The 24,372-nt window shown below is 39.5% G+C and overlaps 1 protein-coding gene across 1 annotated transcript in view; it reads right to left on the reverse strand.

The window, feature by feature from the left end:
• The window catches only part of brsk2b (BR serine/threonine kinase 2b), a 216,835-nt gene that overhangs the window by 86,189 nt on the left and 106,274 nt on the right, over nucleotides 1–24,372 (reverse strand). Inside the window, exon 2 of the mRNA XM_036584321.1 lies at nucleotides 23,857–23,951. Within this exon, the coding sequence (XP_036440214.1) occupies nucleotides 23,857–23,951 (95 nt within the window). The remainder of the gene's footprint in view (nucleotides 1–23,856; nucleotides 23,952–24,372) is intronic.

The following is a 24,372-nucleotide window of genomic DNA, read 5'->3' on the forward strand; positions in this document are numbered from 1 at the left end:
GGTTCTGTGTTTGTGCTTTGGAAGTTTACTGAAGTAAAAGAGTCTATTTCTCTTTTTTTTAGGATTCTTTCTTCACAATAGCTGTATTGTCACTAATCTATTTGACAAACAAATTTCTCCCAGAGGGTCAAGTTTTGGTCTGTAAAAGAAGAAAGCAAATTGGCTAAATTCTGAACTTAAAAAGTATAGAAAAAAATGAGCATAATTTGCCAGCAATATTTGTTTGACCTTCGCAGAAAAAATTACATGTTGTGCTAGAACTGTTTGATTTTGTGCAATTTGTTTTGTAATCTAGTATAGACAGACAGCTTGTTTATTACTGTTATTTCTTAAAACTACTTTCATGGAAAACTGAATTTTATTTTATTTTTTTTAAAGAAAGCTGAAGTGAAACAGTGTAAAAGTATAAAAAGTGTAAAATATAAAATATGTATGTTTATGGCTGTAGTTTCTCTCTCAGGATGCTCTGCTGGTGTTATGAAGGCCAGAGAAGCCCAGTAGATGCTTAGTAGCAAGAAGATCTCGAGGGGAAAATTGGGAATTGTGCCGGATAATGATATTATATATCACACCTATCCAGCTTACCACAGTTTAGCCCCGCCCATCCCTACTAAAGTTGTAAGAAGAGTTTCAGCTCAATATAGAGTGTTTGGAATTTAGGTCACTTCCATATATCAACCTTAAACTGACCTTTTACTTCAGGAAAAAAATAAACAATAAGATGCAGGATACGAGCCCTGTAAAATATTAACTGGCCTTCTTCAACTTCTTGTCCATCACCTTCTCTTAGCCATTAGAGGCTGGACACAGAGGCGAGTTACGCATCTTTCACCTTCACATTCTGTCAGGGCCTCCCTGCAATCATAATCACAGCACCCACACATCCACATAAATTGATCCGGCTGTCACGGACAGTCTTCAGCAGACATGCACCGCAGTTATAAATCTCCACTAATGGACCTTTTCTGGACTGATCTCGTCTCGATTCAGGCATAACGACTGTGGCAGGCGAGCCAAGAAGGTCAAGGGTGACTCCAGGGACCAAATGAAAAGGTAACGTAGTGACTTTATCTCCGGCTTCCTGACTCCTCGGGGCCCGCTCCCGCTGATAAAATAATCCATCAAAGTGAGCAGAACCAACATCCACCAGGGGAGAGTCAGTTACAAGCGATCGTACTGACCCAACAATAAGCTTAACTGTCCTATGAAGCAATATATTTAAAATGCTCCATTTGTTGAGGTGAGTAAATTGTTCATGGCTGTAGTTTCCTCCCTCAGGATGCTCTGCTGGTGTTATGAAGGCCAGAGAAGCCCAGTAGATGTTTAGTAGCAAGAAGATCTTCAGGGGGAAAATTAGAAAATTGTGCTGGATAATGAAAAACTGTTGGTCCCCAATAGTACAGAAGCTTAGTTTCACAATTTTAAGATTAAATGTTCATTATTTTTAAAACTCGAGTGTTTAACCAGTAACATACATAACTGTCTCACTGGATTTTATCACACATGGACATGATTTATAGTCAAAGTGGGAGGTGAGTACATTGAGTTATCCATTTTTCAGCCAAAGAAAAGAAAGAAAACATATATTTAACAGGAAATTATGAGAAGCCTCAACAACTAAATGGAGTCATGAAATAACATGAGTTTGGGAGAAGGACCAGCCCTAAACTCTTCCCCCTCTATATTCTACACTCTATATATTCTCACTTTTCCCTTTAGTTTTCCATGGCAAAAACTTCACATCCCACCATCTCCTCCTTTCTTCCATCACTATTCTCTCTTGCTTAGGGGCACGGGGGGTCAGTTTCGGTGTGGTCCAAACATGCAAATTACAATATCTTTTTTTTCCAGTATTTATTGTGTCCACTATTTGCTTTTATTATTATTATCATTCTTTTCAGGAGACTTGCTTTCAGTGACTCTAAGGTCTGGACTCTGGAGTGGTCAGTACATTGTTCTCAGAACACCAGCAGCTTCTTTGTCTGATGTGCAAATTTTATTCCTTTTCTCAGTGAGGCTTCTTGTCAGCTACACATCTTTTCAGACCCACAGTGCTGAGTTGTCTTCTCACAGTGGAAGGATGGACAGAAACACCTATGGATGTTTTCAGATCTGAAGCAGCTTGATTTTCTCCTCTCTCTCAAAGATGAAGCTTTAAGTGCTGTTTATCTGATGGGGACAGTGTTGGTGGTCTTCCGGGTCTTGCATGATCGTTATGAGTCCCATTTCCTCTGCACATTTTAACAATTTTTTGAACTCCAGTTTTGGAAACTTCTGTTGTTTGGCTGATTTTCATTTGACTTTCACCTTCCTTAAGAAATATCTACTATATCTTATATCAAATCCTGAAAAATATCTCATAAAAAATACTAAAACTTGTGTTTTGACTTAAATAAATCAAGGTAGTCTCTGACATTATCCCATACTGCAGATGTTTTGTACTATATTGACTCAAATTGTATTCCTCCACAAAAAAACAATAAAGCGAAAACATATGTTACTCGTCATTTTATCATTTTCATTAAAGAGGTTCAATAAAGAATGAGCTCCAGCAGCACTAGATATATTATACGTATAATGAAGATGACATTAATGCACTGTACTATATAAGAGAAAACCATTTAGAGCAGAGTCAAAGCCACAATGAGAAAGACAAGTATTCTATTAAGCTTGCTTGTGTGCCGACTAAATCAAATAATCCACTGTCTTGGCTTCCTAATCAATTGGGTCTGATGGGGGAATTGTTATTTCAATAAATTATCTCCATTGATTGAGGCAGTGCACAGCACCCAAATCCCATCTTAATTGAAACATGATGTGAGTCCATGTTAAGGGGCAGGGTAATTAATTGCGGTGTCCCAAGCGTAAATCAAACCGCCATCTGTTGTTGTAGCAACTGACCAATCCGCTAATAACTCCATTACTCTCCATCAGTAGAGAGCTTGACTACTTTCACACCAGACAAATCCAGCACGAGGCAAAAAGCAAACTGTGACGTAACGTGGCGGACGCGGTCGGCCCACTTTAGTACCACTGTACCAAATTACTAAAGAGACTGGAGGTAATTTTTAAACTATAAGTTATAAGTTTTAAAGCAGTTTTGTAAAAAATAAATAAATATTATATATAATAAATATTATATATAAATAAATTATTATAACAATAATAAAAGCTTTAAAGCCTTGCAAAAATAGACAAACAGAAATACTGCATCCAAAACCACCTACTGCCATACTAATTAGCATGTTAAATCTAGTACGCCACTATTAGAAGTCCATTCATGAGAACAGTATGTGTAGTACAGTAGCATGCGGATTTGGACGCAGCCTGTCTTCAAGAAATAACCGATGGCTATATCGAATACATAGAATAAAAGGATTTGACTAAATGTCTGCAGCAATAGTGTCGAACTAACTGCTTCTTCATTTGTTTTGCTCCTGGTGATTTTCCTGCAGAGTTTTATTGCAGCTCTAATGAGATCCACCTGATTCTCATGTTCAGATGCTCCTGAAGCCTTAATTAACCCTATCAAACTTAATGTCTTGCTGGGGATACATTCCCAGACTTTAGCTGCACTCCAAAAGCTACGTGGCAGCCAAGAAAGGCGCGTCCTTAGTAGCACTGTCCTCTGAAGGGTCCTTGCTTGTATTACACTACAGCCATTGCATGTTTATTGTTATCACGACACGATGTTTTATGACTATTCTCACTCTAGTGTTGTGTGTAAAATGCACACTGTATGGTAAAATGTATGCTATTGTCACTGTCACGCATCCCTCTGGCTCTGACGCGTCCAAGAACTCCCGGGCTTTAAGGATAGGTTCCTTGTGAGGTATTGCTACTTCTTGTGAGAGCTACTGAGCGGTTTTCCTGATTGCCCTTTTGTATATTTGACCTGTCTTGGATTCCTTGTCTTTTTGCCTTTGCTCTTTGGATCTGGTTTGCCTGGGGTTTGTTGTGTTTTTCCCATTTTGTATTTGAATATTTTTGGACTTGACCATTGCCTGTTTTTCGACTTAGAGTTTAGCCAAAGCCCCTAACAATAAGGCCTCATTCTTTGTTTTTTACAGTGAGCATCTGACTGGTTTGGTTTTGTTACAGTCACAACAAATTTGCATCACCATAAGAGCTTTTTAAGTAGTTAAATATATATATATATATTAATTCAATTCTGTAGGTCTAAATCGAAAAGAAACAATATACATATAAATTCGTTTATAGTTTGACGTATTTTAGACTGAAGCACCTTGTGAAACTCACGATTCGCACGCTACAGATTCTCCACTAGGGGGCACCATTAGTATGCCCAATTTATTGCACAACTGTTGATATAAGTGGCAAGCAAATATTAATTTGTTTGTAATCAAATGCTATCCTGAAGCTAAAAACTGTTCAACTCATGAAATTCAGGTGCATTTAATTCATTTTACATGCACTCAAACAGATACTCAACTAAAAAACTAGCATACTCTACATTTTGAGTTATCTAAATAACATAGCAGCTGGTTTCAAGCATTTCTTTTGAACTTTCTTCAAACTTTTTCCCAAAAAACTCCAGCAAAATCTGACCCGACACTACTGACTTTAAAATTATTATTTTAGGATTTAAAGGGTGACTTGCAGCAGCACATAGACATCATATATTAATGTGTTTTTTTCTCCTTACTCAGTAAGGCTACTTCTTTCAATTTCTAAATAAATAAATAAATAAATAAATAAATACCACGCTGTGTTGGTTTGCAATTTGGCCAAACTGTATATTTTTGAAACTTAAAAAACAAATCACTGCTTGTTTCCGTGTTTTCTGTCTGCAGTGTCCATCTCAATAACTTCACACAGAAATGCATACAGACTCGAGAACGATGCTGTGGGTATACTGTCTCCACAGCTAGGCCAAGCCGTAACATCTCTGAATCTGTCCATTTGATGTGCGACAGTGTTGCAGATGAGCTATCAGCATGGGGTCCCAACCAGGGCAGAGCCAGATAAGCCCACCACTGTGAGAGCAGATAGTCCTGCCATCCGACTGCCAAACACACCAAACGTTACAGGGCCTGCCAAAGCTCCTGGTCTTGGCTGGCACTCACAAGGTAGGCCAAGCATGACCTGTGGTGACGTGTTCATACACCTGCAGGAAAAACGCAAAGGCTAAAAATGTGCCTGGCTCATTAATCTTATCCAGCATTTCTCAGATGTAAAGTGGAACAAACTTGATGCAGAAGCTCAAAGTAGATCAACCTTCCTCAAATGGCATTTAATACAACCACAAAGTAATAAAGAATAAGCTGACACAACCATTCCCATAATAGTCTGGCTACAAATCAAATTTACAATTTTCTCCTCACCCCAAATGTAGTCCAGGCATGTTTGGTGTCTGAAGTTTGCTTCTTTAGTTTTGTGCTGGGGCTGCAAGGCTAATGTAGCTAACATCTCTAATTTGGTCACGAGTTAGCACTGTACAAACTGCACATCAGACACTTACCTACATTAAGTTGTTAAATAACCCCAAACATGCTCATGAAGTTTCTGACACTATGACATACAGTCACCTACGAAAATAGGAGCAATATCTGTGAAAAGCAGAGTCACAAAGCTAAAAACTGTAGTAACAACCACCTGGAAGACTGAACTTTGTGTGTACTTTTGTCTATAATTTTTTTTCACAGTGTTATTTCTGCATTCAGTGTAACTTGAGGGAAGGTGTAGCTGAATTACATCATTTTCGACCTTCACACATTGGAATTACAAAGTGGGGAAAAACATGGATGCCTCCATGAAAGCAAGTACTGTTAGCAACAAGCTAGCCAGCTAACTAAGTAAGTAATACAAGTAATAACTTTAATGCTAAGGATGTATTTATGATGTATTTTTCTACTTCAAACATTGGACTCTATGGTCAGTATTATGGACTTAACCAGTTGCTGTGTCTTGCTCTGTCAAGCTCAATTTAAATTAGATAAGTTGTGCTTTATAACTATTGGTGTGAGCAGCCATGTTGATTCTGACATCATATGTTGAACTCCATTCCAACTTTCCAAGTAGAAATTCCCAGTTGAGAGGACGTTTTCTTTGAAGTTTCCCAGTCAGAGATCGGACATCTGAGTTATGCGCTGCTCAATTAGTAAAATATGTACAGTTAGCTTCATTACCATCATAGCTCCAGTACAATAAGAAGCAAACTTTGGACATCAGATATGCCTTGTCTGATCAACTACTTTTACACTGAGGGAATCATTTTGACTTTTTGCCGAACTCTTTAAACTCCAGCTTTGGGCTAATGGGGATGAGAGTTGATGTAGCAGAAACAGGCCAGGAGTCCATCCTGGCTGTGCAGGAACGCAGCGCAATGCTAATCAGCCCAGTGCCCCAGGCTGCAGGGAGCAGCCCAAAGCCATTCCTTTTCGTTTTGTGTCTCCTCAGGAGCGTGGGGAGAGAAAGCTCTTCTCTGAGAGACAACAGCCTGCCCGCAGAGCAGAGGAGGAGATGCATGATCTGTAATCATTTAGCGGAGAGCAGAGAAACGGAGGGGAGAGAATGATAACAGTGTCATCACGGAGTGGAGATAACACGATTAGCTTCAGCTGTGATTCATCAGCCACTCCGTTACTGTTCTCCCCGCTGCGGTGGAGCACAAACTCCTTCCTTTGTTCTCTTCCTCTACTGCCCTCACTTCCTCTGCTTTCACTAACAGCTTCTCACTTTGTCTCCCTCATGCTAGCAGATCAGGAAGGTGAGACAGAACACTAATTTCACTCCGAAACAGAAGCAAAAGCACATGCGGTCTCCTTGGACTTTATGGCGGTCTCTAAAACTTCTGATTTTTGGCTACATCACTGTGCCCCAGTGGACGGGGAAAAATAATATTAAGGTTCCATAACTTAATGGAAGGAACTTTGGTGCACCCGTTGCTGACATCTGGGCACACACATCCTGTATAATCTCCACAGTAAAGCACTGATCAGTAGACTGGGACGCTCTGGAGCAGCTGCACATGAGCCTAAGTTCACCAGGCCTCAAGGCTCAGCATTGCGCTGTGGAGCAATGGGACTGTGTTATCTGGAGCCCTGGAGCTCTGGGATTAGTAGGATGGACCCATAACTAATCATCCAACATCAGTGCCTGACCTCACTAATGCTCCTAAGGCTGAATGCAATCAAATCCTCACAGCAATGTTCCAACATCTAGTGTAAAGCCTTCCCGGAAGAGTTGAGGCTGTTACTGCAGCAAAGAGGGACGGACTCCCTATTAGTACCTTTGATTTCAAAGAAACGCTGGATGAGCAGGTGTCTACAAATGTCTGTACATGCAGTGAATGTGAACCGTTTTGCCCTTCAGCTTTAAAAAATGCTGAAAACACCACATTATAGTCTTTTTCTCTGGTTCTCCTACAAAAATCACCCAGAAAACATCTGAAACCACAGACGCACACTCGAATAAACAAATTCCACATTAAACCAAGCAGCCACTTCATTTGCATTTGAGCTCCACTCTGCATCCTCCGCTGCCTCGGCGATGGTGCGCCTTCATTAAACCCCGCCTCCTCCTTCCATTAGCCCAAGCAGAGTGTTGAGTAAACAAACATCATCTCACATCACTTCTGCATGTCCGTATCATTAACAAAGCCGGGCGTGCGGCTGACGGAGGCGTCCAAGCAGGCAGGGATCAGTGTGAGGCATTCAGAGAGATGGGTGGTGGGTGGGGGGGTGCATTATACCAAGACAGAGTGTCCCGTCTGCTGTGAATGAGGCATCATGGGTAATCATCTCTGCTGGAGCCTCGGTGTGGAGGACAGCAGTGTGGAGGTTGGGCTGAGGCTGCAAGGCCGGGGCACCGTGGAGCTGACTGACCACATCACTCAGCACAGCGTCAGCACTGCGCGCAGCAAAGCGCACCGATGCACCACGTGCCAACTCTAGACATGATTAGTGATTTGCTGACCTTGTTTGGCTGCTGAATGCAATAGCAGCAGCACAGCAGATGTGAGCAGTGTTAATGCCTAGTAGAGCTGCATGATACAGACAAAATACTAGTCAATGCAATTATACTATGTATTGTGATATATGTTAAAATACAGCAGTGAATCAATAATATGACAAAGCAGGACTGCATACACCTCCTAGTATCTAAACTCATTGTCCATTTAATCAGCTCCACTTACCATATAGGAGCACTCTGTAGTTCTACAATTACAGACAGTCCATCTGTTTCTCTGCATACTTTGTTAGCCCCCCTTTTACCCTGTTCTACAACGGTCAGGAGCCCTACAGGACCCTCACAGAGCAGGTATTATTTGGCTGGTGGATCATTCTCAGCACTGCAGTGACACTGACATGGTGGTGGTGTGTTAGTGTGTGTTGCGCTGGTACGAGTGGATCAGACACAGCAGGTTTGCTGGAGGTGTTAAACACCTCAGAGTCACTGTTGGACTGATAAAAGTCCACCAACCAAAAATATACAGCCAACAGCGTCCTGTGGGCAGCATCGGTTGACCACTGATGAAGGACTAGAGGATGACCAACACAAACTGTGCAGCAACAGATGAGCTATCGTCTCTGACTTTACATCTACAAGGTGGGCTGACAAGGTAGGAGTGTCTAATAGAGTGGACAGTGAGTGGACACAGTGATTAAAAACTCCAGCAGCACTGATGTGTCTGATCCACTCATACTAGCGTAACAGACACTAACATGCCACCAGCATGTCAGTGTCACTGCAGTGCTGAGAATGATCCACCACCCAAATAATACCTGCTCTGGTGGTCCTGCAGGGGTCCTGACCATTAAAGAAAAGGGTAAAAGGGGTTTGCAGAGAAAGAGATGGACCACACTCTTTAATTGTAGAGTTCTAAAATGTACCTATATGATAAGTGGACCTGATGAAATGGAGAAAGCGTGGATACCAGGAAGGTGTATTTAATGAAGAGGCTGGCTGGTTGGTATTGACACGCTATATTTTGCAGTATGTACACCAACCAGCCTCTTCATTAAGTACACCTTCCTGACACTATATATATATACATATATATATATATATATATATATATATATATATATATATATATATATAGTGTCAATACGCTATATTTTGCAGTATGTACTATATATATATATATATATATATATATATATATATATATATATATGTATGTATGTATGTAGAGTGTTGAAAGGACAAATAACAGCATGAAGAAGGAGAAACCAGCAACAAACTGCTGCAATTCATTTTGCCTGTTTTGCTGACTAAGCACAAGTTCAGGAACTTTCAGCCACAGCTCTGGAAACGTGACAACTTTGTAATTTTCTTCGTATTTTCCCCAGCTGCGCTGTAAGTATGGCTCAGCGGTGGAGCGCTTAGTTAACAAGAGCATTGTGAAGGAGAGGCCAGTCACACAGCGGGTCTCTAAAGCCATTACACTTTATTGAAAACAGCTCTGATTCACCTTTGTCAATTTATTTATTTATTTACTTTAAGGCTGCCACAATTACTAGATTAAACATAGTTTCTCAATTTAACACTTCACAGTAAAGCAGTGCTCATACAGCTTCACCACACCTATACACAAAACATTTATAAAGGCTTATTCCAACAGGCGTCGGCTGTCATTAGGGCCTATGACATCAATTTTCTCTGACATTGGTTGTGTCCTGACACTCTTTTTGGGTGGTATGACACTATAATAGCTGTCGTTATAGCTTTGTGTACATCACATTGACATAACATTGATGATGTGACAGTTTAAATCCTATAAATGTCATATTATCATCACTATGTCACTGTGACATACACTGAGCTACAGTGTCTGTCATTTCACCCCAGAAAGTGTCATAACAACCTAATGTCAAGGGAAAATGTTATGTCAACTTGTCATCAAAGTATGTAAACACAACCTCTATGACAAATGACACTTACTGGGATGAGGGTTTATAAATGTAGGCTTATGGCAGTTATGAATGGTTTATTTAGGTGTCATGTAGCCTTATGAACAACGCCCAACAGTAAAGTGTTATCAAAAATTCTTAATTAAAAATGATCTTGATGTATTGGCAGTGACTAGATGTTGGTGTGTTTTTGTATTTTTTTATATATTTTGATTAAGTCTTTAAAAAAGTCCCAGTTTATTATTTTCTAATAAATATTTTCGACTGTTTAAAAGGCAATGCATTGTTACTATTCAGGCAATTTATATTGCTTGGCACTTTTTAAAAACTTTGATCACTTGTTCAATCATCAAAGCATTCAGAAGGTTACTCAATTAATAATATTACCAACACTGACAGTCCTAATTTATTCACTAATTTACTTATTTATCTACCCTTTGATTTTTTTTTTTATTCTTGTTATTTTGCTGCCTTTGAAACTGAAGTTCAGATGGCGAGTGTTCATCGCTCCCGGCTTTAAACACATTTATGTTAGTTATATGTTAGTGGTGCATTTAAATGAGAAGTGATATATTTTGATAGCGCGGCCACTAAAGCGTCATCCACACTGCAGACCTATAAATAGTAAATGTGAGAGATATGATTTGGTGCCTGAAGCTACAGGCGGCTGGACTTCAATCAATTCAGTTCTAACTTAATGCTAATGCAGCACTAGTGGGTTATCAAGCGAGTGCACACGTACTGAGGTGACATCATCCATCACGCTCAGCAATACAGAGCGAGCTCAGCGGAAGAGGCAATCACGTGCAGCTTCTTTTATCTCTCTCTCTTTCTCCTCTCTGTTTTTGTCTCTCTCCATCTTTCTCTGTTTCTCTCCCTCTCTCTCTACATCTCTGTCTCTCTCTACATCTCTCTCTGTCATTCTGTATTTCTGTATTCCTCTCTCTCTCTCTCTCTCTGTTTTTGTCTCTCTCTCCATCTTTCTCTTTGTGTTTCTCTCCCTCTCTCTCTCTCTGTCATTCTGTATTTTTCTCTCTCTCTTTCTCTCTCTTGCTCCCTCCTCTGTCTCTCTCTCTCTCTCTCTGTCTGTTTTTGTCTCTCTCCATCTTTCTTTCTGTTTCTCTCTCTCTCTCTCTCTGTCTCTCATGCTGTATGTCTTTCTCTCTTTATTTCTCTCACTCCCTCCTCTGTCTCTCTCCCTCTCCCTCTCTCTCTCTCTCTCTCTCTCTCTCTCTCTCTCTCTCTCTCTCTCTCTCTCTCTCTCTCTCTCCCTCCCTCCCTCCTTCCCTCTCCCTCTCCCTCTCCCTCTGTCTGTCTGTCTAAATAAATACCGATTTGTAATTTTGGGTATGTAGAGGTTTGAAAACAATGACAGCTGGCGTATGATCTGCTTTACCATAAAACTCAATTTAATTTCTCTAATAAAGATGATATTAATCATAGGACAGCAATAATAGTCCATGTATGTCTAAAGCCTAGATAAAGAAAACTAATTATTATTATAATTATTTTTATAATTGCAATTGCAACAAGTAACATTTGCACGATTAAAAGAACATATCAAGCATCAAATAACACAGTTATGTGTCATAGGTAAAGCATACGCGCTTTACTCAGTGTCCCACTGTGCAACATATATACACATATATGTGCGCAGATAATATACACACATATGACTATAGAGGTATCAAATGACACATTTTTGTGTGTGTTGTGGTTTGGTGTTGATACATCCTCAGTCTTTCTCTCTCTCTCTCTCTCTCTCTCTCTCTCTCTCTCTCTTTCTGCAGTGCACACTGGCACCCATCCAAAGCTTCAGTCATGTGCTCTCTGCAGGGGTCCAGCATGTACCATTCCTGCCCCCCACATCCCCCCCGTCTCCCTGGAGACGGACGGCTTGGTTTCAGAAATGTTAGCAATTCCCCCAGGACACGTCTGCATCCTATACCACCTGCTGACTACTGCATGCAGATATACATGCACACTACTGCTCTCTCTCTCTCTCTCTCTCTCTCTCTCTCTCTCTCTCTCTCTCTTTCTCAGCCCCCCTCCATCACCCCAAGGACCACGTTGTTCTAACAGCTCATGACCCAAGCCATCCTGCAAGAACGAAGTCTACACTTCCATTCCTCACTACTTTAACTTAACAATTATTAAATAATTCTGAATTGTGTTTAAAGTTACTGAATATTATAAAATGGATAGTTCTGGTCCTAAAATCTAAATGGCTGAGCCGCATTCGAAGCTGTTCGAATCCACAATATACGAGCACTTATGACCACCTCACAACAACTGAACTCTGTATCACTGCGCCACAGCATGAAAAACCCTTGTGCTGTTAATGGAATAATCTTTGACTCTCACGCTGCTCACATGGACCACCGAGTATATAGATGAAGCAAGAACCCATTTTTTTGTTTAAACTGAGGGGCTGGCGACGTATGTTCTTAACTAGAACTAGGCTGAACTATAGCTAACAGGCTAAAAGAGCCAACAGTCTAAACAACTCCATCATCAATATCACAGGCTTGAATTAAAGTACTTAGAAGTACTTTTTGGTGACCAAAAAGTACTTCTAAAGCAAACGTTTTACATTAAACAGTGCTGTGTTATCGTATGTTCATTGTTATATGACAAAAAGTTAAACAATGAAATGACTGCAATATACAGCGATGGACAACCAAACATTCTCCTCATTCACTCTATGATTGCTTAGCAATGTTACCATACCCTAAATAAGCTACATACCTTGGCAGAATACTTGTTTATGTTGATTATTATTAATAAAAACTAAATTTATTTTCTGAAAAATTGTGTATTTTCTCAAATTTTAAGTCTGAGTTAGGAACACCCTTCCCCATGATAAAATCGCAGTAATGCACAGCCTCTCCTGGCTTATTGCTTTAATAAACCCTGGAATGCGGACATCCATGAAGTTTAAGGGGTTAATGTATGTTAACATGAGATATTATTCCAATGCTCACACAGTGTAAAGGGCAACTGTCCATCATCACTCTTATTATCAGCAATCACGAAAGTAAGGTCAATATTAATCAATATTATTCAACATGAACTATTAACTATTTCTCAACTCATTGTGATTGAATTTGAAAATTGTTATTGTTACTGTTGAGTCACATCCTTTAAATTTTTGCCATTGCTTTTGCTTCAAGGTTCTGTAACTGTTTTTTTTTGCTCAATTTAACCTTGTGTAAAACCTAGGACACCTTTAATATTTTAATTTCAAAATGATAAACAAATAAATAGAACTGCAATAAAATTTGCATAAAAATGCCATGTGTGTCCCCCAAAGAGGATGTGTTGACTTATTTTCACTTAAAAAATCAACAAAACATGTCATTTGACTGGGGGTGTAGAATACAGATGTAAATGTCATCCAATGCATTAGTTAATACAAAATTAAACATATAACTGTGTAGTACAGCAAAGCGTAAGTAACGGCTCTGGACCTCTAAGGGTTAAAACACAGTACTGGCTATTTTCTGCAGTATATACAGAAATCGATAACCGTTTGGGGAGAATCTTCCCCTTTAAACGCAGCTGTGGGCTCCAGCCTCCTCTGAGAGAAAACTGTCCTGGGTGGAATTCAGACATAACCCTCTTTAGTGGGACCTGAGAGCGAGTCAAAGAGCGTTTCTCTGTGTGTTTGTGTGAAAATGTCAGGGATGACTTCATTAGCTCAGGAGGGGTCAGCAGGGCAGCGCCGCTCTCTGTGAGAGCCGTGTTCATAAAGGCCAAACTTCTGATCCACACACACACAACCTGACACTCAACACACTCAACACACCCCCACCGGAGTCACACACACACACAGACACACTTGTGAGCACACACATACATTTGCACACAACTACAGTGCTATGCGAAAGTCAGAGTCCGCCCTTCATATACTTACAGTCAAAACAGCCACTAAGGCTGGGCGTACACGACACGACTTTTAAAATCTTAAAAGATTTCTAAAATGGAGAGCATCTCAAACTTAACGTCAGGTTGTCACAGAATTTCTGGTCTTTTTGTCGTAAAGGCGCTCATGACACAAACAAAGCTAAGCTTGTTTGTGCTTTTATGCGCTGCTACAGTGAAAGCTGGAGAAATATTTCACTACAAACTGGCAGCTGAGCTGAAATTGTAAGGAGAGCTCTTTGACGTCTGGATTCAAACATTATACACACAATAACGGCTCTTATTTGCCCAAGTTTTACATGCAGCTCCTCTGTCTGTTCAAGTGTGCAGGCGCGTCTTTTCGCCTGTTTCTCCACTCTTCTAGCTCTCTGATTGGCTGTTGTTTGAATCACTCACTGAGTAAATCTCTGACCTTCTTACACCACAGGACTCGTGAATGTTCTGAGTCATAAATATCAAACATGTTTGATAATATCGGAGGGTCTGTTGTGAAAATTTGTTGTAAGGGGTAAAAAATCTTAAAGTCTTAAAAGCTTAAAATTGTGCAAATAAATAGTGTAGTGTAGCCCCATCTTAAATACAAGTTATTCATCTTTCAGCTTAAAGAAAAAAGCAGAGAATATTTATACAGAAAATCATACTAAAGCCTCAATTACTGAATATAATATCACATTTTCAGTATTTAGTGTGTCCACTCTTTGCCTTTATTACAGCTTTTATTTTTTTCAGGAGACTCACTTTCAGTTTTTCAAAGAAACCAGCAGGGATATTTTTCCACACCTCCACAGTTCAGTCTTAGAAGTTGGTTGCACTTTGAGTCTTACAATCCAAAGTAATCCCAAATACATTCAGTGATGCTGAGGTGCACCAGTCCTGTCTGCTGGCATTTTGATTGAAATGAAATAAAGGAGGGAGATCTCTGACCTCTGCATTTTGCACAGTACTATACATAATAGTGATGCACCGAACCAATACTTTGGATTTATTAATAGAACAGAAATGCCACATTTTGTTTAGAAAACATTTTAGAAAACATTTTGTTTAAGGGAATTAAATTAGCAAGCGTAAATTCTGCCACTGTTGTTTCTCTATGCTGCGGTGCGTCAGAATAAAAGCCCCATACAGCAACTTTTCCCTGTACTGTATAAGCTTTGTGAGGTTAAAACATTGTTTTTAAATTATATTAAATTAATATGGTCAAACTTGAAGTGAATAATAAGGGTGCCTTATTTTAAAAATCCTCAATTTAAATGTCAGCTAGCAAGACAAGCAACATGACTCATGCCAGCTAATAAACATCTGCAACTTGGAGGTATTTTACACTTGATTGAGCTGCAACTTTATACTGTAAATATTACAGCTACAACATGTTTTGAGGGGTAAACTCTTCAAGCTTTAAAACTTTTTTTTGAATGGTTAGATTTTACAACATTTATTGTTGCACAGAAATGTTTACACTGAAATTCATATAATTACTGTATATTTTGCTGTGGCATTATCCAGAAGCATATTAATAACAATGCTTTTTGTAAAACTTCATTCTTGTTTTTTTATTCTTATTCATTTTCATTTGTATGACTCTTTTGCTCCAGTTACAGCCTTGTGTTAGACACAGTGAGGTACACAGAATTTAAATCAAATAAAAAAACACGAATATCGGATTGGTACTCGGTATCAGGTTCAGGTATCGGAATCGCTATCGGAAGAGAAAAACTGGGATCGATGCAGCTCTAATACACGGAGAGAGATAAAGAGAGAGAGAGAGATGCACAGATAATTTGCACATGCAACTTATACACAATGTAAATGCCAGGCGATGGGAGGTCCTGCTTGGGGCGGACTGAAATAAAAGGATAAGGGAAAAAAAAACCCACAAAGACAGGTGACCTCCCTCTGAATGTCTGCAGCTATGCTAATACAGTCATTGTTGTTTATTTATTCATTTAGCCCTGTGAGCGGATGGGGGGGGGGTGGCTCCAGCAGGCTAACAGCAGCACCTGCCTCACACTTTACACACAATAGCAACTGATGTGAAAGGTTACAGAGAATGGAAATCTAATAAAACACTGTGGCAAAGGCTGAACAAAGGATGACTCTGCAGCTGGAAGAAAAAGCAAAGCCAAAAGGGGACACTGTATTCACGCTCTGCTCTCGTCTTTTAGAAAAGGGAGAATATGTTGAGTATGCTGAGTCACAAACAGTGAACATGTTTTCTTTTGTCTCAGCAGTTTATTTCCATCAGGGCTTTACCAATATATCAGTTTCACAGTCTGTCGGTATCCCAGATTTATCAGCACTGGCAAAACTCCTGCCAATGAAGCACTAATATTAAATGGCTTGTTTTATATCGTACCCAATAGAAACCTTTGAAGAAAACTATTCAATTTATTGACGCCGGTAAGTGCTTTCAGAACGGTGAACAACTGCATGTATCATTAAAAAAGAGATTTAGACCAATCACAGACAGCTTGTAAACAACAACCAGTGCAGAGTAACTGCTTAAACTGCATAGCAACAAGTAGTGACAACAAGTGATTCGATGGCAGCCCATTATGACATTCATGTATCTTTATCAAATGTTTGATTTTTTATTCTGCTCCTTCATAAATACATATCACCACTGTCCAAAGAAAAAGCATCTCTAAAACACAAACTTACAGAAGGCAAAAACTGTCTTAGCTTTCAGTGTAAAAATGTCTTCAAAAGTAATTTTGGAGCATTTCCATTGGTCTATTCATCATGAAATTTTTACATAATGTAAAAGGATTTGCATTTCAAATGATGCAGAAAAACAAACAATAAATATGGAAATCCTTTTTTTTTGTACAGCGATGATATTTATTCATTAATTGCAAACAGTTAATGGGCCAATATTTTGCAAATAAATTGGCCTCATTTTTTGAAATAAAGTAGTTTGATTTAGCCTGTAAACAATGTTGAGGTTTTAAAATGTACCACACAGTCCATATATGGAAACTAAGCTGCAAAAATAGATCATTTTGAAGTTTCTGTTTTGTGATGCCACAAAAAGCAGCATATTTACGTATATTTTTGATGCTTTTTGAATCAGGCAAAATACAGAGCAGCCAAACAGAACAGAACATACATCACTCTTAAAGGCAGAGTAACAAACAGGTTTTTCAATTCTAAGGGATAAAGAGAGATTGAAAATGACCATGTGAACAAATACAATAGGTGGACTTTAGGGGGAGCAAAAAAAATTCTTTTTCATGCTTAAAATATCAAAAAAATATGTAAAATATGTAAAATGCATCCAGACCTAACCTTTATCATGAAAGAATAACACCAAAAACCTTTTTATTAAGAGAACTAATAAGAAAAATAAGAAATAATAAACAGAAACCAGTAAAACCGCCTTATTTCTGGGAAGCTCCGCCTCCTGGGCTACAATATTTATATTATTTAAGATTTTGTGGGTGTTTAAGAAAGTTTATTACTGACTGTTCATAGTTGAAGAGACAGCCATATCAGTCACTAAAGCACTGTTACATTAAAACTGTTGGGGTCCATATAATTCTGAGTGTATAAAATTATATCAGCCAATGTTATCAGTTATGGGACTTTTTAGCACCTTAAAATCAGTATCGATATAAACATTTTCACATCAGTGGGGATCTTATTTCCATTTTTGACAAAAACTCTCTTTTGTACTCATTATTTGAGGGAACCATTAAAAAGAAGTACATAATCATTTCAATCAGAGACATCATTTTCATCCCCTTCCCCCAAAAGCCAATCATGTCACGTTCCCATGACAACAGCCTCTAAGAAAAGCTAAAAACAGGAGCAAAAAACAAACAAAAAGGTGCCGGGATGACCTTCAGAGGAACTATAGCATCCAGCACATATACCCATCAGGCACGCGATCTCCATTAAAACCCTGAGGGCTACAGTCAAACAGCTTGTACAGATCAACTGTCTCCCCCATGTGATCGTATCACACTTTAAAGGCGTAGACAAAACAAGCAGACCCCATGGAGACAGCCAGGTGCAGCTCTGTCTACTAGTAGGGGTGGCAATGTGATCATATGTTATTGTTATTATGATAAATGTCACACTACTCTTTTCTGAGCGTATCATGAGTATCATCAGTACTTCTACACTACTGAACAACTGCATGTTTTATAAAAAGGACAGGTATGAACCAATTATAAAGAACCTGTGACAACAACCAGTAACTGGATAGTAACTATATAAACTGCATAGTAACAAGTAGCCAATAGTGAAATCATCTCATTTTAATTATTTATTTTTTAACAGTTGTTTGATTTTTCCTCAGTATAGACTCCTGAGTGCTGCAGCTGTCCTAAAGTCAGTCCCGGTCGACCCCATGCTCTGCACACTCCTGTCCTCCCTGCTCTACCAGCCCTGACCCAGCATATGAGGGGCTTGTTAATTAGCTAATGGGTTTAATTTAGGTGAGCTTGATGAGGGGAAGCAAAAAAAAAGACTAGGATTGGGAACCCCTGGTCTAAGCGTCAGCCCTATAGTCAGAAGATCGTGAGTTCGATTACAGGCGATGCCAGGTTAGTTATGTCAGTTACTGTTCTCCTTCAAATGCACTAAGCACCTCCCAGCTTGGTAGAACCGTGTGTTGGGGGGTGCTTAGGTAGCAGGTGGGACTTGGCCATGACTACAGTGGGAAAAGAACTGGACAAAAATTCATCTAGTGTGGGTCAAACAGAAGCTTACAGGCCTCAAATACTTCCAAGCACTAGAACACTTGCTCTAAAAACTACCATTAAATGTTTCCATTTCATAATTAATTATAATTTTTAAGTATGTTCGTTAATACAGTTCCAATTATCACCATTAGACCCCAGTATGTTCCTATAGAAGCCACAATTGAGAATAGTAGTACAGCAGTACTCGAATAAGGATTACTCTGCATATTTTAGATGATTAATCAAACTTGCTGTCTTATTGCAAATTTTGCATTGAACATTTCTCTGCATTGTATGATAATTTAAAGCACTCCCACACATGATTGCTTCCTGAGGCAACTTCGCAGTTTTAGCTTCAAAGGCCACGTGGCAAGTGGTGTAGTTTGGTGCACTTTGAGACGAGGTGACGTGAATGTGAACATGAATTTATGATGCCTTCAACTAAACCCACTATAATTAAGTTTTCCATATATTAATAGAGCTGGGCGATATGGGAAAAAATGCAATATCGCAATACTTTAAGACGTTTTTGCGATTTTTTTAGACATCTCATAAGTTGGAACAGAGAAAAAAGAACCTACATTTTAAAAATGCTATCAAAAACGTATAATACTTACTTAATAATAAGTTATAACTAAAAACTAATACAATTATTTTTATTCAATATTTGGCATACTGTGCAGCTAAACAGGACTAATCTTGCTCTCTTTACAATGATACAGGCTGTGGGTCAGTGTTCTACAAGCACTGACAATATACATGGTGTGCTCTCATGTTGCCCCGTCCTCTATATTAACTATAATTGTTCTTGTTACATGCCTGCGATGCTGGCTAGGCAGATTGATAGCTCATTGTATTATGGTTGTTGCTCTTTCTCTATAAATATTACTCTTGTATCATAAACTTTTTGCAGATTAAATTCAATTAAAGAAAAAACCTTGACTGAAATCACAACTACTGTGCCCTCATGTCCCTCCCTTCCTTCTTCCATCACAAGCCACATGTTACCTCCTCTCTACCCCAGCTATATCAGAGGAGTACATAACAGTTCTTCTTAAAGGCCTTCGCTGTTGAAACATGATGTAGTCTAGGATGAAATTTTGGTGGCGTCAAAAATACTAAATATTGCCTCTAAATACTAAATAAAGAACCGAACACCAATGTAACTATTGAGTATTCTAATTATTCGGGTCAGCCCTATTGTACTCCTGGCTTTTGTGAATGCAGGACTACCATTTTGCATTTAGCCCATTCACAAACCTCATACCTCAAGTATCATGACATATGTATTATGAAAATGGAAAATATTATCATGTTATGTTTTTGCCATATTGCCCACTCTCACAGCCCAGGAATGACAGAGGCCCTCCAGCAAAGCACACACCTGCAGCAGCTCAGGGACTCTATTCAGATCAGATGACTATATCAACTCTCACATCCAATTACAGTGTGCAGCCAATCAGCTCAACCTACAGCACAATCGGCCCGCGGTCCAGCAGGAGTTAATGAGCCATTGACCATTTAATGAAGCCAATATGATAGCAGTCACAGAGCGGATGGGAACGATGTGAAAAAAGTTTGAGTTTTTCCCTCCATTTTTAAGCCTCACCTATCATTAATGTTAAAAGAAGGCCATCAGCAGAAAGGGGGCAGCGCCGGTAATTGGGAGCAAATCGCTCGTTTTGCTGATTCGGCAGAGCGTTCCAGAACAGCGCCACTGGTCCTGCACATCACAGAGACAGCGAGCGGGAAAAAAATGCACAGGGACCTTGTGCCAAAATGCACGAAAAGCCTGCGCAACGCCTAATCAACAAAAATCCCCACACAGCAAAAACTGTTTGACAAAAACTGTATTTCTGTTCAGTTTTCTTCACTTTCGTTAGGACGTTCTGTCATGGCCTGCTGCCTCTCTTTCCCTGCAAAAATGTCTATGATGTGTTTGTTTTCTAACAGCAGCAAGCAAACAGCAGTACAGAGTCTAGGCCTTTCAAGGCTAATAGATATTCTCCCCATGCAATAAAGGGAATGTAAAAGAACCCTATTGTTATACATACAGTGCATGTGCGCATATGCATTTGACACAGAACAAATTGTATACCAGAGAAATGCTCGGGGGCTGCATGAAATTGCATCCACTTTTACATCAATTATATTCAAATCAGGTGCATCTGGTTGTTCCTAGATATGGCGACTGCACACTTTCAAAGACTATTACCCTTAATCAGATTACGGACCGTTCATTTCCCATCAGACCCCAGGCATGGTATTTCAGCAAGAGATCAATTAGTCTGAACACATGGAAGAATATATGAGTAGAAGAACATGCGTGGGTGTGCGATTGTAGCGTGTATTCATATGGTGGAAGGAGTGTGTGAATAAACAACCTGAGAAATGTTCTTTTTACAGCCATACACCGATCAGGCACAACATTATGACCACCTCCTTGTTTCGACGCTCATTGTCCATTTTATCAGCCCCACTAACTATATACGTGCACTTTGTAGTTCTACAATTACAGACTGTAGTCCATCTGTTTCACTGCATACTTTGTTAGTCCCCCTTTTACCCTGTTCTTCAGTGGTCAGGACCCCCATGGACCCTCACAGAGCAGGTACTATTTGGGTGGTGGATCATTCTCAGCACTGCAGTAACACTGACATGGTGGTGGTGTGTTAGTGTGTGTTGTGCTGGTCTGAGTGGATAAGACACAGCAGTGCTGCTGGAGTTTTTAAACACCTCAGTGTCACTACTGGACTGAGAATAGTCCACCAACCAAAAACTATCCAGCCAACAGTGTCCTGCGGGCAGCGTCCTGTGACCACTGATGAAGGACTAGAGGATGACCAACATAAACTGCAACAGATGAGCTATCGTCTCTGACTTTACATCTACAAGGTGAACTGACAGGGTAGGAGTGTCTAATAGAGTGGACAGTGAGTGAACAGTTTTTAAAAACTCCAGCAGCACTGCTGTGTCTGATCCACTCAGACCCATGCAACACACACTAACACACCACCACCACATCAGTGTTACCGCAGTGCTGAGAATGATCCACCACCCAAATAGTACCTGCTCTGTGAGGGTCCTGACCACTGAAGAACAGGGTAAAAGGGGGCTAACAAAGTATGCAGAGAAACAGATGGACTACAGTCTGTAATTGTAGAACTACAAAGTGCACCTATATAGCAAGTGGAGCTGATAAAATGGACAATGAGTTTAGATACTAGGAGGTGGTCATAATGTTATGCCTGATCGGTGTAGCTCGACAAAATATCAAATGTTATGAAATGTCAGACGGTTTTCCCCCTTAATGTATTTGATCAGCCAAGATATGTTTGATGTCTGAAGTTTGCTTCTTTCATTTTGCACTGGAGCTACAAGGCTAAAGTCGCTAATAAGTTTGGGCGATAATGTAAATTTAGACCAATGATTATTGTCTGCAGAGTAATCACAACAAATTATATCATCATGATCCGAATTCAGTTATGAAGCACCACATGTGAGCATTACATATAGTTCACATATACACTCTTAAAAAAGTATGATTCTTCAAGGGTTCCTTAGTAAAGAAAATAGTTCTATATAGAACCAGGAACACTTAAAGAATTCTTTGCATGATTAAGCAGTTCTTTGTATACTGAAAGCATTCTTTAGATTGATGGAGAATGTGCTATAGATGGTTCTATATAGAACCTTTTTGAACAGGGTTCTATTTAGCCCCAAAAACTGTTACAATCTTGACATTGTAACAATAGAAGAATCCCTTTTGGTTCTATCACATCAAAAGGCTGACTGGCCTTGTGTCCAGGCACACTGGACTGCTGAACTGTGTGGCACTCATCAACAAAGCCACGGAACACATCACATGACTGAAAGCTGTCACATCCCATTTAAAATACTCTGAGGACAAGCATCTGCACTGGAATGGCCTATTCTGACCCGAGGATGACAACTAGAGATTGTGGCGAACCTCAGCTGAACTTCAGACAATCAGCGTCCAATCTCCCTGACCACCGCAGGCCTGCAGGGTTTAATCTGAGGGTGTCCATGAGTCTCTACAAAAAATGGTGCAGCTGTGAGAAGAAATGAGCAGGAGTGAGAGCGTCCGCTAATCGCTTTACATCCAGCAAAGGAACCCTAGACCGCAGTCCAGCTTTGCTGCAACCCAAATAGCTCATCCTCCAGTACCAGAGTACTGTGACGAACCGTTCTTCAGTGCAGTGAGTAATGGGCTGAAGTTGTCCACCAACAAAAGCTGATACTAGAAAACCATTAGAAAAGAAAAATAATAGAAGCTAAATGATGCTTGACCTAACAGGTGAACTTATTGTGTAAGATATACAGTGGGGTCCAAAAGTCTGAGATGCTTCTTTTATGCATTTAATTTACAGTCTGAATGGTCATTAAGTACAAGTTAAAAGTACATTTTCAGTGTCAGGAAAAAAAGCAGAAAACAAGAAATTACACAAAAGCCTAAAAGAAACCAAATATCACTTCTCAGTATTTAGTATGTCCATCCTTTACCTTTATTACAGCTTCCTATTTTTTGAAGAGACTTGCTTTCAGCTTTTCATAGAAATCTGCAGGAACATTTTTCAAAGTTCAGTCTTAAAAGTTGCTTGCATTTTCTGTTTCTCCAAATCCAAGGAATCCCAAACAAATTCAGTGATGCTGAGGTCTGGACTCACTCTGGTCAGTCTATTGTTCTCAGCATCTCTGTTTGACTGGGGAAACTGGCTTGATTTTTTCATGTCTCTTATTTTCCTTTGACTTTCCCTTCCTTATGCAAGTAGATTATCTTATATCTAATCTCCTCAGAAATATCTCCTGAAAAAGAAATAACTTATACTAATAAACAAAGGGTGGTTATTGTTCCCAGTATTGTACAGCCTACAGAAAAATTCTAAAGAGCTATTAAAAGAAGTACATTGTTTTTCAGCCTAATCATGTCTGTATTATATGGTTGTTTCCCACAGACAGTAATTTTAATGTGTTTATCCATATTTACAAAAGAATAAAAGAACCCACTGACTTATAGTAGCACACACTCATAGTAGCAGCTAATGGGCAACTGCTTCAGCACCTGCACACTTCTATTACACGTGCATTACCTAGTCAGTGGGTTTGTGTTCTATTACTAAGTACAGGTAAATACATTGAAATGACTGTCCATGGTAATCGACTGTATATGCATGATAGAGATTAGGCTGGAAAATGCTGGAATATTCATTTAATGTGCTCTTCTGTGCTATAAATGAACTGCACATTGGCTGTATAAGGCTAACTATTACTATTACTACTATTAGTTTGAGGTAATAAATACAATTCACAAGCAAGTTCTGGAACCAAAGAAACTGCATAGATCTTACCTTCATCAATACTGATTCGCTGAGTTTCTCCCGGTTCACGATCTTTATGGCAACTTTCTGACATGTGACGCAATGGACTCCCAACTTCACCAAGCCTAAGACAAAGACAAAAGAGAGGAAAAAAGGCTACATGTCAAAAAACACACAAAGAAGCATTACCCAAAGAGCACTCGTCCCGGCAATAAAGCGCCTGTCTCAGCAAGACTTTGCCCTGAAATGAAAATTGTCTCTGGGAAGCCGCCATCATGCGTAAAATGAAACTCGGGTGCACTTTTCATGAAGCGCAGTAAATGTCAGGGAACATACATAAACACAAACAAGGCCAGATCAATGAGGAAAATCCCTCAGTAGCATTCTGTCATAACAACAATAAAGAAAGTAGCCCCCCTCGCGCTCAAAGGCTGACACGGGAGCAGGCGTATATCACAGGCCTTTCTCTAAATGCCACATCTTTGCATTCTTTTATTGCTGCCATACATTTTTCCCTGCATGCCTCTGCATATGAAACTGTTGATT

Source organism: Colossoma macropomum, unplaced genomic scaffold (assembly GCF_904425465.1).
Source record: "Colossoma macropomum unplaced genomic scaffold, Colossoma_macropomum, whole genome shotgun sequence".
Taxonomy (NCBI): domain Eukaryota; kingdom Metazoa; phylum Chordata; class Actinopteri; order Characiformes; family Serrasalmidae; genus Colossoma; species Colossoma macropomum.